The sequence below is a fragment of the Balaenoptera ricei genome, chromosome 5 (genome assembly GCF_028023285.1).
Source record: "Balaenoptera ricei isolate mBalRic1 chromosome 5, mBalRic1.hap2, whole genome shotgun sequence".
NCBI classification, from domain to species: Eukaryota; Metazoa; Chordata; class Mammalia; order Artiodactyla; family Balaenopteridae; genus Balaenoptera; species Balaenoptera ricei.
In genome coordinates this window covers 9591237-9606966 of record NC_082643.1, presented here as the reverse complement: position 1 = coordinate 9606966, position 15730 = coordinate 9591237, and the positions used below count along the sequence as shown (strand labels likewise).

The 15730-nt window shown below is 37.2% G+C and overlaps 2 protein-coding genes across 5 annotated transcripts in view; one reads left to right on the top strand and one right to left on the bottom strand.

The window, feature by feature from the left end:
- The window catches only part of HERC3 (HECT and RLD domain containing E3 ubiquitin protein ligase 3), a 513145-nt gene that overhangs the window by 39555 nt on the left and 457860 nt on the right, over positions 1 to 15730 (bottom strand). The window lies entirely within an intron of this gene.
- The window catches only part of FAM13A (family with sequence similarity 13 member A), a 340455-nt gene that overhangs the window by 44634 nt on the left and 280091 nt on the right, over positions 1 to 15730 (top strand). For all 4 annotated transcript variants that reach the window (XR_009503212.1, XR_009503211.1, XM_059922406.1 and 1 more), the window contains exon 4: positions 11684 to 11861. Coding sequence is in view for 2 of the 4 variants with exons in the window: in XM_059922406.1 (XP_059778389.1) it covers positions 11684 to 11861 (178 nt within the window). In the remaining 2 variants the exon portion in view is untranslated. The remainder of the gene's footprint in view (positions 1 to 11683; positions 11862 to 15730) is intronic.

Sequence of the window (15730 nt, the reverse complement as noted above, 5' to 3'; positions counted from 1 at the left end):
GTTAAGTGATTTTATTACTCTCAATAAAATTCATCATCTTATTGCTTTTGACATATTTTCCTTTATTTAAAGAAATATTTTTGTCAAACTAATACATGCATACGATTTTATTAAAAAATCAAATAAAATGGAAAGATTTTTATAGAAAACGCCTACACAGCCTTTGACAGCCCTTAATTTTCTTTCCCAGAGCAAATCAGTTTTCACTTATCTAGCTGTTCTTTTGGTATTTGCTTCCATTTGATAATAAAATGTTTTATCTTGATCTCTCACTTTCAGACATCATCTCATTGCTTCCACTTACGAAATATGCGGAATTAGCTGTTACATTGTTACTTACTCCAGTATCGTTCTATCATAATTTTAGCTGAATTCATAATTAATTTTTACCTTGTTAAGACTATGTGAGGGTGCGTGCCTGTGTGAGGTGCATTGCCTGATGTTAATATTTGTCTGAGGTTTATAGAAAATTATGTGAATAAAAACATATCTGCAGTTTTTTTCAAATTGCTCCAACAAATCCACCATTACCTATATTTTTTCAAAACATCGCATAATTTATCAATTCTTTATTTCTGGGGCGATTCCTCTTTGGCCCTTTTGCTTCTTCTCCCCCGGTAGTAGGTGTCACCCTGAGCCTCCCACACCAGTCTTCCTGGACCTGCTCTCCCCTTCAATCCCTTCTCGTCTATTGTGTTGGACATTCAGCAGATCCCTTCAACCTGGAAAATATTGTCTTTTGGTCTTGGAAATGTACCTGTCTTAGCTTGTGTTGTGCCTTTAGAGGTTTGATCATTTTCTTTTAATTCTGTTCTCTGTGAAATTCAGTCAACTTTATTTTCCAGCCTTGTTTGTTTAAATTTTAGCTTTTCGATTTTAATAGCCAACATATTTATGCTCTGTTTCAAAGTACTCTGTTTTATAGCATTCTATTCTTATTCTTTCTGAGATACAAATAAGGCTTTTGGTGGTATGTGCTTGCTTGTTTTTGGTTTGGTTTTCTCCCCCTTATATTTCTTTTTGTATCTCTTTACTCAAACATATGAGGATCTTTGGCTGCTGTGATTTAGGAATAACATTTTGCATGTGGGCCAGTGGGCTTGTCTACTGGTGTATCTCACTTCAGGTAGAGTAGATGGTGGGGATATAGAGAAATCTAGCTGTTTCATTGGGAACCCACAAATGTCAATGTGTGGATATATTTTTCTCTTCAACCATTGAGTTCCTCAGGAGCAGGAGTGGGAGGGAGGTGGGAAGTAAGCTAATGGACCCGTTAGTTCTTAGCACATTTTCACTGATCTTTACATTTTCCACTGTGTTCCTTGCTCTAGCCCTTAGCTATCTCAGATGTCCAAGAACACACTGACATTATGAAGAGCCTAAACTTCAGCACTCCTGCCTGCCGGCACGCTCTCCTGGGTACTCAGGGTGGCGGGAGCTCCCTGGAGCCTGAAGGGCTTTCACACAGCCTGTCTGTTTTCAGTCACTCGCATTCACTTCCAAATGGCTTTGAAATCTCATCTCCTTCTGTCTTCTCTGCTGTTCTTTTTTTGCTTGCGGGCGCTCATACTTTTTAAACATCATTTTACTGTCATTTTAGTGGGGTCTTGGGAAGAATTACGTGATCAGTTCGTCTCTTTAAATGGACATTCTTCTTTGCCTCCCCCCGCATATTTGATTTTAAATGGGATAGAATTTTATAATAGCTGTTCAAACAATGTGTGAGAGTTAAGTACCTGTGAATTTTAGCTTATGAGCATTTGATAATTGAGACAGCATCTGTTTTTCTTAAGAAAACCACCCAAGTAATGCCATTTTAATCAGCACAGTGCCTAATTGTAAAGAAATCTAATTTCATACACCGACTTGCACTTGAGTCTTGTGCTGGTTTTCTTCATTACGTGGGGTATTCACTAGATAAGTTTGAGTTAAGGCTGTCTTTTATCTATTGATATATATCATAATGCTACTTGTACTGTTTGATGTTAGCTGGGTGGTTTTGCCTTGCAAATTTTAAAGTACTATGCAGATGTTGGCTAGTTACAATACTAGTTCTTAAGTCATTACTCCTTGGGTAGAGTGAGCTCCAGAGGAAGCGTATGAAATATTTCCTTCCCTAGGTTCATTCCTTCTTACTGAGTTCCTTTTCTTTCAAAATTATTCAGCCCTCACAAATTTGTTTCTATGAAAAAGAGAATCATTATATTAAACTCCAAGTTTAAGCCCTTTCCATTTTCAGCGTATGCCTTTTAGGTTTTCTATAAGCAATGCCAAATATATAAATTATGCATTTTTTCCTGGTAAAGACCTAAACTCAGAGCAGAAAGCATGGCCATTTGCATATCTGTCCAAGCTGCCAATCAGTCCGATGTGTGAACCCTCCACTGGAATAAATGAGAAATGTGGTGCCAGGAAACCCAGGTTTCCACACATGACTTTATACATTCTGATGATATTCCAGTTTGGTTCTGCTTCCATCCACATCCATGTGACAGGAAAAGCCTAATTCTTGTTTATAATCCCCTATAATCTCTAAGATTGTAGATCCAGATAACTAGATGATCGTTTGTTTGCTGAGTACACATATAAATATTTTCCTCTTAGTGACCTTTGACACTGTGAGGTAGTATTAGGTACTGAGTGGGATTATGCAGATTTGGGAAGAGAGGTCATGACTGAGCAAAGTTATTCTGCATTAGAACAACTGGTCTTGAGGTACACGTGTGAATACGTGTGTATGTAAACTTACTGAAATCTTCCATCTACCTTGTCCTTTCAACTGTGTTCTCCTTATCCTTGATTGATGGCTTATACCTTAAATTCTTGTCCTTTTAGTGAGTTATTAAGAGGAAAAGTAGATAAACTCATTTTTTTTTTTTTTTAGTACATGGTAAATGACTTATGTATTATTATTGAGGTGATTGTTTAAAAATATTATATGTGGATGGGTACATGTTTCTGGAAGTGCATTTCACTTTTTACTATATATGCTTTTTTTTTTAAACAAATGAAAATCTATTCAACATCATTAGTCATTAGGGAAGTACAAATTAAAACCACCATGCGCTACCACTTACACATATCAGAATGACTAAAATTAAGACTGACCATACAAGTGTTGGTTATGATATAAAGGAATTAGAGCTCTCACACACTGCTAGTATGAATGTAAAAATGGTACAGCACTTTGAAAAACAGTTTGACAGTTCCGTTTCTTTTTTTAAAATGTATCTACTTTTTAAAATTGAGGTATATTTGATTCACAAAATTATATTAGTTTCATGTGTACAACATAGTGATTCAAAATTCTTATAGATTATACTCTATCAAGTTATTATAAAATATTGGCTATATTCCCTGTGCTGTACAATATATCCTTGTAGCTTATTTATTTTATTTTTATTGGAGTATAGCTGCTTTACACTGCTGTGTCACTTTCTGCTGTACAGTGAAGTGAATCATACATATACATATATCCCTTCTTTTTTGGATTTCCTTCCCATTTAGTAGATAAACTCATCTTTGACTGAAAGTTCTCATCTAACTTTTTCCTACACTGGATTTTAGAGCCAACAGAATTTCCCTATTTATTGAGATGCAATTTACACACCATAAAATTGACCCTTTTAAAGTGTACAGTTCAGTGGTTTTTGTGTATTCATAGAGGGCAGTCATCACTACTATCTGGTTTTAGAACAGTCTTATCGCTCTGAAAAGAAACTCCAAGGCCATTAGTAGGCACTCCCCATTCCTTCCCCACTTCCCCCCTCCACTGCTACCAGCCTTAGAGAAACACTAATCTACTTTCCACCTATACAAATTTCCTATCATGGCCATTTCTTATAAATGGAATCACACAATATGTGGTCTTTTGTGACTGTCTTCTTTCACTTAGCATAAATTTCAAGGTTCATCCATGCTGGAACATACATCAGTACTTCATTCCTTTTATGGCTGGGTAATAGTCTACTGTATGACTATACTACATTGTATTTATCCATGCATCCATTGATGGACATTTGGGTTGTTTTCACCTGTTGGCTAATAGGAATAATGCTGCTATGAACATTTATGTACAAGTTCTTGTATGGACATATGTATTAATTTCTCTTGGGTATCTACTTAGGAGTGGAATTGCTGAGTCAAATGGTGACTTTAACATTTTAAAGAACAGTTTTCAAAAGTAGTTGTACTATTTTATGTTTTCATCAACAATGAATGGAAGTTTTAATTTCTCTACATTGTTGATAATACCTGTTATTGTCTGTGTTTTTTTATTTTCCTTATCCTCATAGTACAGACAGTAGAGTTTTATAATAGCATGAAGATTATGGGCTTGAAGAGGAAAAAGAGAGACCCAGCAGCTCCAAGTCCAAGAAGATAATGTCTGTTGGGGATTTTTGGAACAAATTATTGCAAACCGAGTGAAATCCTCAGTAAATTCTGCATTTTTCATGAATGCTTTTGTGAGGAGGTCTTGTTTCGATTGAGCTGGAAGAGGGAAAGAGAGAACAGCCAACAAATGAGTTATTAAAAAAAAAAGGAGTAAAACAACTTGTATCAGTAGAATCGACTCACGTAAAATATTGAAAATTTGTGTAAAGAATATCAGTTTGAAGGGATGTCAAGTGATGAGCTTACTAGACACCTGCATCTCTGCCTGAACTGAGCTAAGCTGTGTCCTGAACCCCTGCTTGGCTGAGCCCATGGACATGGTCAAGTTTTACACTGAGTCCATAAGCAATTTGAAGACTTAAGGGGAAGGAGAAGACATCCAGAACAGTCTTAAATAACTCTGGGCTTGATGGTCTGGTGTCCTGTGACTTACACCAATCCAGTCTACTTACATCTGAACACAAGTTTCAGCTGCATCAGTAGTGGAGGGCGGGTAGAGTAGTAGTAGCATGATTTGCACTGAAACTACATATTTACTGTACTTTGCTCGCTTAATATAACACTAGATTTATGGAGAAAGCCAAGTTTTATTGGCTGGGATATTGCCAGTACTGTTGAAGATGAGCGTCATTGTGGGAGGTTCCCCCTCCTATATGCTATGACGGTTTTTCCCATGCTCCTGTGTACAGACATTCCCACATTATAAACAGGTTCTTCAGCTGTTACATGCTTGTGTCTAACATTTAGCCTGGATGTGAGCTCTTAGTTTTGATATTTAGACAGAATATTTTACATGCTTGTTATATTTTTAAGCTATGTCTTCGTCCCCACTGACAGGCATTCAGCCCTCGGTGAATGCCCACAGAATAGATACGCTGATCTACTACTTAGGTCTCATAGAGAGTTAGTTTTTGGCCATAGGACTGAAATGTGAAGTATCACCTCTTTGTTCTTCTGCGCCCTTTGCCTTTGCTTTAACATGTGGGTTCCTTCTGGGAGTGGGAGTGTCAGTGTAGATACCAGCTAATTTGGCAATAAACACGCCTCTGCATCTGGCAGAAGCTAATCAGAATGATAAGATTTGTAGTTTTATTAATAGCATCTAAGAATAGGCTGTAATTTATTAATTTTTATTAGTCACTTTATCATCCTGCCCTTTGGGAAATTCGCGTGAGGCTTCTGAGAATGGTGTCATGGGCAAGGGTTGCGAGAGAGCTGTAAAAATATAACCTCTCCTTTTACGTGGAAAAATACCAATTCCATTAATCATAAGACATAATTATGTATATAAACTTCTCGTCACTCTAAAGAAGCGATTCCACTCCTGAGGAATGAAATGCGGGGGTAAGATTCAGGCTAATCCAGGGTAGCTGGCGTTTTATGATTATTTGTCCCATTCTTCTGGGAATGCGTATTTAGAAAGAAATACGGTTCGTGTTTTGTTTATTCTTACATGTGGTATAAAACATTTTGTGACCTGACACTCTTGTAGGCTTTTATGAATAGGTTGTTCCCCGCATACTCCCCAGGACCTAAGAAGCTATAATTGATTGTAAATGAATGAAGATTCCCACCCCCGACTGCTCACCAATTTTGCTTGTTTATTTGTTGACTCAAGGAACATTTCTTAAATGTTTACACGTCTGAGACAGTGTGCTAGGTGCTGTGTAATAATGACGCTAGTGACGGCGAGCTTTGTTGGAGCGCACCAATCACATCATGTGCTCTTGAGGTCAGACTGCCGGGATCTGAGTTGCAGCTCGGTTTCGTGGGAGCTGTGTGAACGTGGAGAAGTTAATTAATCTCTCTCTTTCAGTCTAGTCATCTCTAGTTGGGGGTGCCTGAGATTCCTATTGCTGCTGTGACAGATTACCAGAAATGTAGGGGCTTAAAACATCACACGTTTACCGTCTCCTTGTTCTGTGGGAAGTGTGTAAGCTCAGCTGGTTTCTCTCCTCCAGGTCTCACAAGGTCAAAACCGACGTGTCAGTCAGCCTGAGTTCTTGCTGCTTCCAGGCTCATTCGGGTTTGGGGGAGTTTTCAGTTCCACGTGGTTGTGAGGCCGCGGCCCCTGTTTCCCTGCTGGCTTCTCTGTTTTTGGAGGCCGTCCATATTCTCAGGCTGGTGACCTTCCTCCGTCTTCAGGGTCAGCAGCAGCTCACTATTCTATCTGATAGATTAGCAAGTTTTCAGAAATCCTTGTGTGAGACTTAATGAGGAAATAAAAAGCTACTTCAGTGAATCTGGCGCCATGAAGCTAAATATTTTGGTTCTTTTAATGGCTGACCTTCTCACGGCCCTGAGATATATCGTAGTGGAGATTAGCATTTTGCCAGTTGTTTTTTTTTTTTCTCCTTGAGGCTAAGATTGTACGTATAGTAATACAGTATAACTTCATGGCCACTGAAAAGTCAAAGCACATGACAAGCGCTGGGATAAATGTCCAGATTAGATTTAGGTGCCATCCCGTGATGCAGGCCCAGCATTGCTGATTACGACCCTAATCTCTTTTTAATGAGAGCAAATACTTGTCACATGGTTCAGTGTTTGCTCCCTAATCTGGAACAAAAGTTCTTACGGTCCAATCTTCTTCAACTGCTGAGTAGTTTACCTGTATACCGCACGTACTGTGTGCTAGTTTTTTGTTTGCGGTTTAGCTTAAAAAATGGGTCAAATTCAGCCAACAATGAAAATCTTTTAAGAAACATGAATAATTTGAAGTGGCACTTTTCACTAATGGAAAAAGTTAATTCTTGTCCTAGGAAAAGATTGATGTTAAGGAAAATGATGACTGTTTCAATTATTAACCATTATTCCATCTGCAAAGTTTTCTTAAGCCTTTTGGATTAATAAATTATACACATCCTAATTTTTATTCCAGTCTAATTCTAGAAGTAACCTCAAGTTTAAAACAGTTAAAATATTCTAATACATCTGCAGAGGCGCACTTCACTATTTCTGAGGCCTTTCTGTGGAATTTTATTGCCGAGTATCCTTCCTCTCTGACCACCAAAGGATTTCTTATCATTTAAATACTCCCTGTAGTGTAATTCCTATGTAACACCCTGACCCAGCTAGTTCTGTAAATGGACTAAATTAGTCCACATTTCTTGTAGATATATTTGAGATATAGATGTCTCTTTATTCCTATAGTATTAGGTCTTACTGGGTGTCTTAAAAGTGTGCCTTAAATGTGTATCGATCTATTAAAACTACTTCTTGATCACTTTTTATATGCCAGGCATTGAGGGGCTTTAAAAGATGTTTAAAACTCAATCTCCAACTCTGAAAGAGCTTACATTTGCCAGTTTGTGGATTTTTTTTTTTTCACTTTAACTTCCTCCAGACATCGAATGCATTGTCAACGAGGCCTTCCTGACAATCTTATTTATAATTACAGTCACCACGCCTCACGCTGGCCAGTACTCCCAGTTTCTTCTAGCCCTATTACTATATTTATTTTTTAATGTCTCATCCATGAGAATATAAGTTCCATCAAGGCAGGGATTTCTGTTTTGTTTACTGATATATCCCAAATGCTTAGAACTGTGCCTGACATAGAGTAGTTACTCAATAGCTACTTGTTGAATGATTGAATAAGTATTCCATACACATATTTTTCATGTGTAAAACAAACAGGACACATTGAAACTCTATCCAGAATCTGCCCATGTCTCACCATCTTACCACTGGCAACCTGGTGCAGGCCAACTGGCCTTTCTCCTCTGGGAGTGTCACAGTGGTCCTCTAACCAGAGTCTCCCTGCGTTCAGCTCTGCCTCCCACAGTTGGGATTCAGTAGAGCAGCCAGAGTGGCCCTTTAAAGTCTCCCCACAGCTCAAAACCCTGACTTAGGGGGAGAAAAAAAACCCCATGACTTACAAGACTGTAATGATATGCTCTGTCTTCACTGTCCCCTGATTTCATGTCCTGCCACTCTCCCACCTTCCACCCCTTGGCCCCAGCCCCAGGACCCACTTAGGGCCCGAACACTTGCTGTGTCCACTGCTTAGAATGCACTTTGCTCTTTCCTTCAGCTCTGCTCGGTTGTCACCACAGCCGAGAGGCCTTCTCGACTTTGATAAGGTAAACACGATCATTACCTCATTAAGAGGCCTTCCCTGCCATCCCTCACTCCTGAATCACTCTGCTTTAGTCCCCCTGACCCTGCTTTATGTTTCTTCATAGCACTTCATAGCATAAATCAAAAAACTTTATTTGATTTTTGTCTGTCTCCCCCCAAAGAGAATATGCTTAACAAAAGCATGATGTTTATTTTGTTCAGTGCTATATTCCTGGTGTTAGAGACAGTCAGACACGCAGACAGCACGTGATCAACATCACACATAGTGTGCCATAAGTATACGTTAGGAATCAATGTGCCCAAGATAGAAGCATGGCTAACGCTTGTTAATGACGTGAGACGTTGAGGGAGACATTGTCATAACCAATATAAATGCAAGAACATGAGTGAATATGGCACTGTTTATTATATTTAGGTACCAGTGAATCAAAAAGTAATGCAGCAATAATGATTATTATGAATTTTGCTTCTGGAGAACATCAGAAGGCATCTCCTTAGCACATTCACACCCACCCTCCCCCACTGAGTGCTACGCTGGGCATTCTTCCACAGTCCCCCTCTAAACGTGTGGAGCAGTTATTAATCTTACGTGTAGGAAACCTCGTCTGTGGGGTGGCTGTAGGCAGACAATAATGGTGATATTTACCCCATATTTCTGGAAACGCAGTGCACATGGCAGATTCTCAGTATTACGGTAGCACGTAATTAATCGGTATGGAAAGAGGCGAGTAGAAATGTCATGCTAATAAAGTAAGGTCTTGACAGCACTGTCGATGTATTTGAACAGATTCAGGAGGTAAATTATGTATATTTAAGGTCCAGACGTGATGTGCTGCTGTCAGAGCCGCCCAAGTAGTGAATTAGTAGTGAATTCACCCAGCGAGTGAACCAGTGAATCTGGTCTTCCATCAGAGGAAGCAGAAATGCTCTTGGGTAGAAGGAGATATATATATTTTTTCCCTCATATTTATTTTTGCTTTTGGGAACCATATTTAGCGATTCTTTCATTCATGCCATACAGGATTTCATGGTATTTTGTTAAGTTGGAGATTCTCTGGATAGATGTCTCCCTTCCCATTTTTTGTCAGTCTTATTTCCTGGGAAATTATTCATTGTATTTCAGAATATTAGAAGTATGATCAAAGTACTGCTTCTTTTTCAAAGATGTCATAAATTCCTAACTATTTTGAATATTTTTTTTTGATCTGGTGTCTTCACACATTGCCTGCCGTAGGATTTGAGGTTTCATTTCAGAGCCAGAAAGAAGGGCAGGGGTGCATTGTCAAGGCTGTTGGAAAGCTGTTGCTGGTACCCGGAAATGCTGGGAATTAATCCACAATTTTAGAATGAGAGCACACACCCATGAAAACATCCAGACTCACTTTGGATTAGTCACCATAAAAAAAAACAAAAACAAATAGGAGTACATTTTCTCTTAGTTCATATTTATATGATGTAAAGGCATGAGAAATGGGTAGTCTTCAATTCATTTTTAATCACTGCAAACTTAATTATTTCCATTTCTTACCTATTTCTGATAGGCAAGATCATAGTACAGTGGAAAATAATGCCATCATATGCAACATACCGCATGTCTTTATGGATTATCAAAGTATTTGGATATGATTTCTTTTTTAAATGTAACTTAAGTTAATATGAAAAACTTCTAGAATCAAGAAAGCTATTTTGCCCTAAACATTATAGTTTATTGAATCACATTGTTTGTGATCAGTAAGAAATAATTATTCTAATCATAAATAGAATGTTCTCCAATATGATTCTACCAAAGATTGAAATCTACACATTTTTGGCATTGCTGTTTTTGACAGCATCACTTATTCTAATATTCATAAAGGTTAGGTTTGGATTAGGGTTCATATTAAAAGACATTTCACTAAAACCTCAGTGTGTTCATAAAACCAAATTAATGAAGGTAAAGCAAAAAGTTATTTTGTTTATGTAACAGATACTTAACATAGCACTTAGCATGTGTCAGCTACTCTGTTTTAAGTACTCCACAACTGTCAACTCATTTCATCCTCATCACAACCCTACTGGATAGTTACTATTACCACTTACAAATAAGGAAACAGTTTAGTGAAGAGTCTGAGGTCACACAGGTAGTAGGTGGCTAAAGCAGGATCCTAACCCAGAAAGTGGCCCCCAAGCCTGCATTCTTACCCTGTGCTCTACGGACACTCAGTAGCAGTCTGTGACTTTCTGTGTGTTTTCTGTGTTTTCATTTCCTGTGATGGCACGTTACCTATGTATCTTGTAACGCTGACTAATCAGTGTTAACAATCAGTCCTCTTCCTTTGCATCTTATTTGCCTCACTTTTCTGTTTCTTATACTCTTGACTGGCTAAAGCAGCTGGCCTATCTAAATTAAAGAATCCAATGTGTATTAAATATAAGTGGATTAAATTTTTATTCTCTTACACATCTGTCTAAAGGATGGATTGTCATTATTCCCCTTAAGTATTTGCTGTAAAAGATTTGTATTTTCCTCTGACAGAAAGTAGTATACAAAATTACTTAAGATAGCAACTTCACTGTATTTAAATATTGACAAAACAAACAAATCTTTGAGAACTGAGGAGAACTTTTCACATGTCTGCTTGTGAATTCTGGCACATCATTGGATATTTTTGGCTTTATACAAGGTTATTAAGCTTTTGTATGAGGCACATATCAAATTCTAAACTATATTACGTGGGTGATTAAAAAGCTGTGTAAAAATTAAAAGTTTCCTTCAGTTTTCTCTGTGCACAGATTCCTGATTTCTAAGTTTGGTGTCACTCATGGTAATCCTGGAAGGTCTTTTGTATCAAATTTTATTCAACCAAGAGATTCTTGTTTTTAACAGACTTGAAGACAAAAGTCAAATGGAAGATTCCACTATGAATAAAAACCCAACCATTATCTTAATTTGTGTCATGAAAACACAAAATTGAAATACTAACCTATTTTATGCACTGAATAAAAAGCTTGTGGTTTTCAGGATGTCTTGAATAAGTTAGTTATTCTTTAAAGTCAAACGCTTGAGGATCAAAGAAAAGGCACAAATACCTCTTTATAATGCCGTATCTCAGTCCCTGGGAATGATTTTCTGAATTAAGTGTTATAATGTATTGTACCTGTGTATCTTTGTTATTGTTACTGTAAAATATGCCTGAGAACATTTTTTGTTCTTTTTTCTCTCCAGATGACAGAAATGCTGCTCAGGAGAGTAGCTTAAGAGCCTTAATAAAAGAGCTGCCAGACACCCACTACTGCCTCCTCAAGTACCTTTGCCAATTCCTGACAAAAGTAGCCAAGCACCATGTGCAGAACCGCATGAATGTTCACAACCTCGCCACTGTATTTGGGCCAAATTGCTTTCAGTAAGTTAGTGAAGTTTTGCTGTTAATATCATCACATATCGCCTTTTCCTTTACAACTGCCTGAAATCACTGCAATGTAGAAGCATATTTCAGACTAAAAAGTCAACCAATTTATGTTGGAGAAGTTCCATTTTTGGTATTGGGCATTTTAGCCTTTTTTTTCATCCCAGTTTTGAAGAAGGAAGCTATGCCTTCTTATGAAACTGTAATTTGTAATGTTTCAAACAACCTCATTTAAAATTCTGGAAATGAGTTTTACTTTCATTAAAATGGACATTTAAAAAAATCTAATCTTAAACATTGATTAGAAAAAAGGGAAGGAGTTTGATATAGTATGTAATTTTTTTAATAGTGATAAAGTTCAAATCATTGCTAATAGATGGAAAATAACAAGCAGAATATGTCAGTGAGAGAAAAATGTAACCTCAGCTACATTTATTCATTTTCTAGGAATAGACTAGAAATAAACTAGACTCCTTGGTAGGTGCTATATTTCTAGCCACAGAACTTTGGTAAAACTTTATATTTTCCCTGTTATTCCTTAAAGCTCTTTAATCATTGATACATGAACCATGATCTTGTAAACCAGAGATTTTGCTTTTAACTCTCCTATTAATACCTCTGATATCGGACATGTTCCTTCTACTTACAAGGAGAGAGAAAGAAAGAACACTCACACTTTAAAGCTCTCAGAAGTTCTCAGCAAGTTTTTTTTGTTTGTTTGTTTTTTAAATAGTATATCTGCTTATCCACTCCATTTATCTACAGACTCATTCAGCTGCCCGGAACTAGTAATATTACAGTCCTTAGAATGACTCTAAATATAAACTCTGGCTTAGATCGTAGTGACTGTGGAGAGAAATTCTACCTTGAATAACTAATCCCCCTTGTAACCTTAGAGAATTACATTTTAAATAATGGCATAGGATATGTTAGGGTCTTGTGAATAGATATCTCAGACACGGGCTCCACTAATATCTTATTCAGGAGCCCTGTGATAGTAAAAAGACGGTATTTGTTCTTTTTACACTTATCTGCAGAGTAAACCTTGGGTGACCTATGTGTAAGAAATAAAGGTAAGTAGAAAACTGTTCAGTAATTTTGAAACCCTAGATTCTAGAAGAGGTGAAAATGAATTTGTAAATAGAATGCTTATTTAATGACATACGTATCATACTTCATTGCTGACTTGTTGGATTGGGCTTGACCTGGAATTTCTGGTAACCTGCTTCAATTAGTCAATCATAATATCCAGTAAGAAATGAGTTATATGGTCTTTTAATCAGTATAGCTTTTCAAATTTTTTTATTGTGGTAAAATAAACATAAAGTTTACCATTTTTACCATTTTGAGTATGCAGTTCAATGGCATTAAGTACATTCACATTGGTGTGATCTACTAATTGATGTGTATTCCTAAACTTTTGGATTTTGAAGTCACTATTAGGTACTTTTCTCACTGAAATAGAGTATAATAGTTATAGCAGGTAGTGTTTATTAAGAACTTACTAAGTACTGTACTCATTTATCTGATTGAGTCCAAAGAGGGAGAGATGGTTTATTTTGAACTTGAAGTTCCCCGATTTAGGACAAGAAAATAGTTACTTCAGTTCCTGTGACCACAGTTAGGTCAATGACCACAGTTAGTCCATAACTGTTATAAAAATCATCAGTAGAAAGCCTGCCATTTAAGGACACTTCTCTCACCATGAACCACTGAAAGACAAATGAAATACTTTTCAGTAACTTAGGTGAATACAATGTATACATTATATGGTCAGTAGAGGAGGATTTTTTTCTGAAAAGGGGAAATCCTCATGAAATATTATCTTTTTAAAGGCTATAAACTTTAGATACAGAGTGATATTGTTATGAAATATACAATAATAAAACTGGAAGGAATATACCAATAATATATGATTGGTATTCTGGATGCTGGGCTTCTTGGTGACTCTTAATTACCAGGTTTTCAACATGTACTTCCAGTTATGGGTTATTAAATCTAGATGATTGGGTAATATTATCACTGTAAAATATTCAAACAATGTAGAGGTATATAGAATAAAAATATCATCCATTAGTTCCTCCCATTCCAACCTCTTCTCTTTAGAGATAAAATCAGTAAAATACGTACCGGTAGATACGTATCCTTCTTTTTTGGGGGGTGGGCACGCTGTGCAGCGTGCGGGATCTTAGTTCCCCCAAGAGGGATGGAACCCGTGCCCCCTGCAGTAGAAGCGCGGAGTCCTAACCACTGCACCACCAGGGAAGTGTCCCCTGCTTCTTCTTTTTCAGCATAGCCATAAATCTTTTTTTTTTTTTTTTTTTTTTTTTGGCCATGCTGCGTGGCATGTGGGATCTTAGTTCCCTAACCAGGTTTTGAACCCGCCCTCTGCAGTGGAAGGGCAGAGTCCTAACCACTGGACTGAGGGGGAAGTCCCATAAATCTATTTTTAAATATAAATGGGATTAAGATGCATATATTGTGAAGCTTGATTGTTTTTATGCTAACACTAGAACTTTTAATGACAAAATATTTATATACCTCATTCTTTTAACTATTAAAAGTGTGAATTTGTTCTAACTCAACTATCCCTCCATTAATGAGCACTGAGGTTGTCGATTTTTTGATATTAAAACGGAGTTGCAGTGTGCATCCTGAGTGTGACTCTTTATGTACACTGTCTTATTGCTTTGTAGAAGCTCTTTAGGTCTCCTGTCCGTTATAAAGATTACAAACATTTTCTCCCATTCTGTTGTTTGCCTTTTAGCTTTATTTATGGTGCTTTATAAATTTTTTTGATTTTAATTTACTTCATGTGTCAACTCTTCCTCTTTTTATCAGAATTTAGGTCTTAATAATATTTCTAAATAATATTAATAATGTCTTGCTTAATGCTAATAATATCATAAAGGTATTTCAAAACATTTTTCTTTTGTCATATTTATAGGCTTTTATGATTAGGTTTTTACTTTATCTAGAATTTATTTTTTAATGAACTAATTTATTTATTTATCTATTTTTGGCTGCGTTGGCTCTTCGTTGCTGCGTGTGGGCTTTCTCTAGTTGCGGAGAGCGGGGGCTGCTCTTCCTTGTGGTGCGCGGGCTTCTCACTGCTGTGCCTTCTCTTGTTGCAGAGCACGGGCTCCTAGGCACATGAGCTTCAGTACTTGTGGCACGTGGCCTCAGTAGTTGTGGCTCATGGGTTCTAGAGCACAGGCTCAGTAGTTGTGGTGCACCGGTGTAGTTGCTCCGTGGCATGTGGGATCTTCCCGGACCAGGGCTCAAACCCGTGTCCCCTGCATTGGCAGGCAGATTCTCAACCACTGCACCACCAGGGAGGTCCTAGAATTTATTTTTTGTATATATCACATATGGATCCAGTCTGATTTTTCATCAAGTAGATAGCTAATTGTTACCAAATCATTCATTGAGCAGTACATCTCTTTGCTAATTTACAGTGCCAACTCAATCACATATTAACTTCCTACACATACATGAGTTTGTTTCTGGTGTTTGTATGGATTCTTCCTGTTTTCCATATTTCTATTACATTTACCCTTTCAGAGGAATTTTAGAGTCTCCATGGTAAGTGGTATCTCATTGTGGTTTTGATTTGCATCTCCCTGATAACTAATGACATTGAATATCTTTTCATGTGCTTATTGGCCATTTGTGTATCTTTGGAAAAATGTCCATTCAGAGCCTCTGCCCATTTTTAGTTGGATTTTTTGTCTTTATTATTGAATTGTAAGAGTCTTTTCTACATTTTGGGTATAAGTCCCTTATCAGATATAGGATTTGCATATATTTTCTCCTATTCTATGAGATGTCTTTTCATTTTCTTGATTGTGTCCTTTCAAACACAA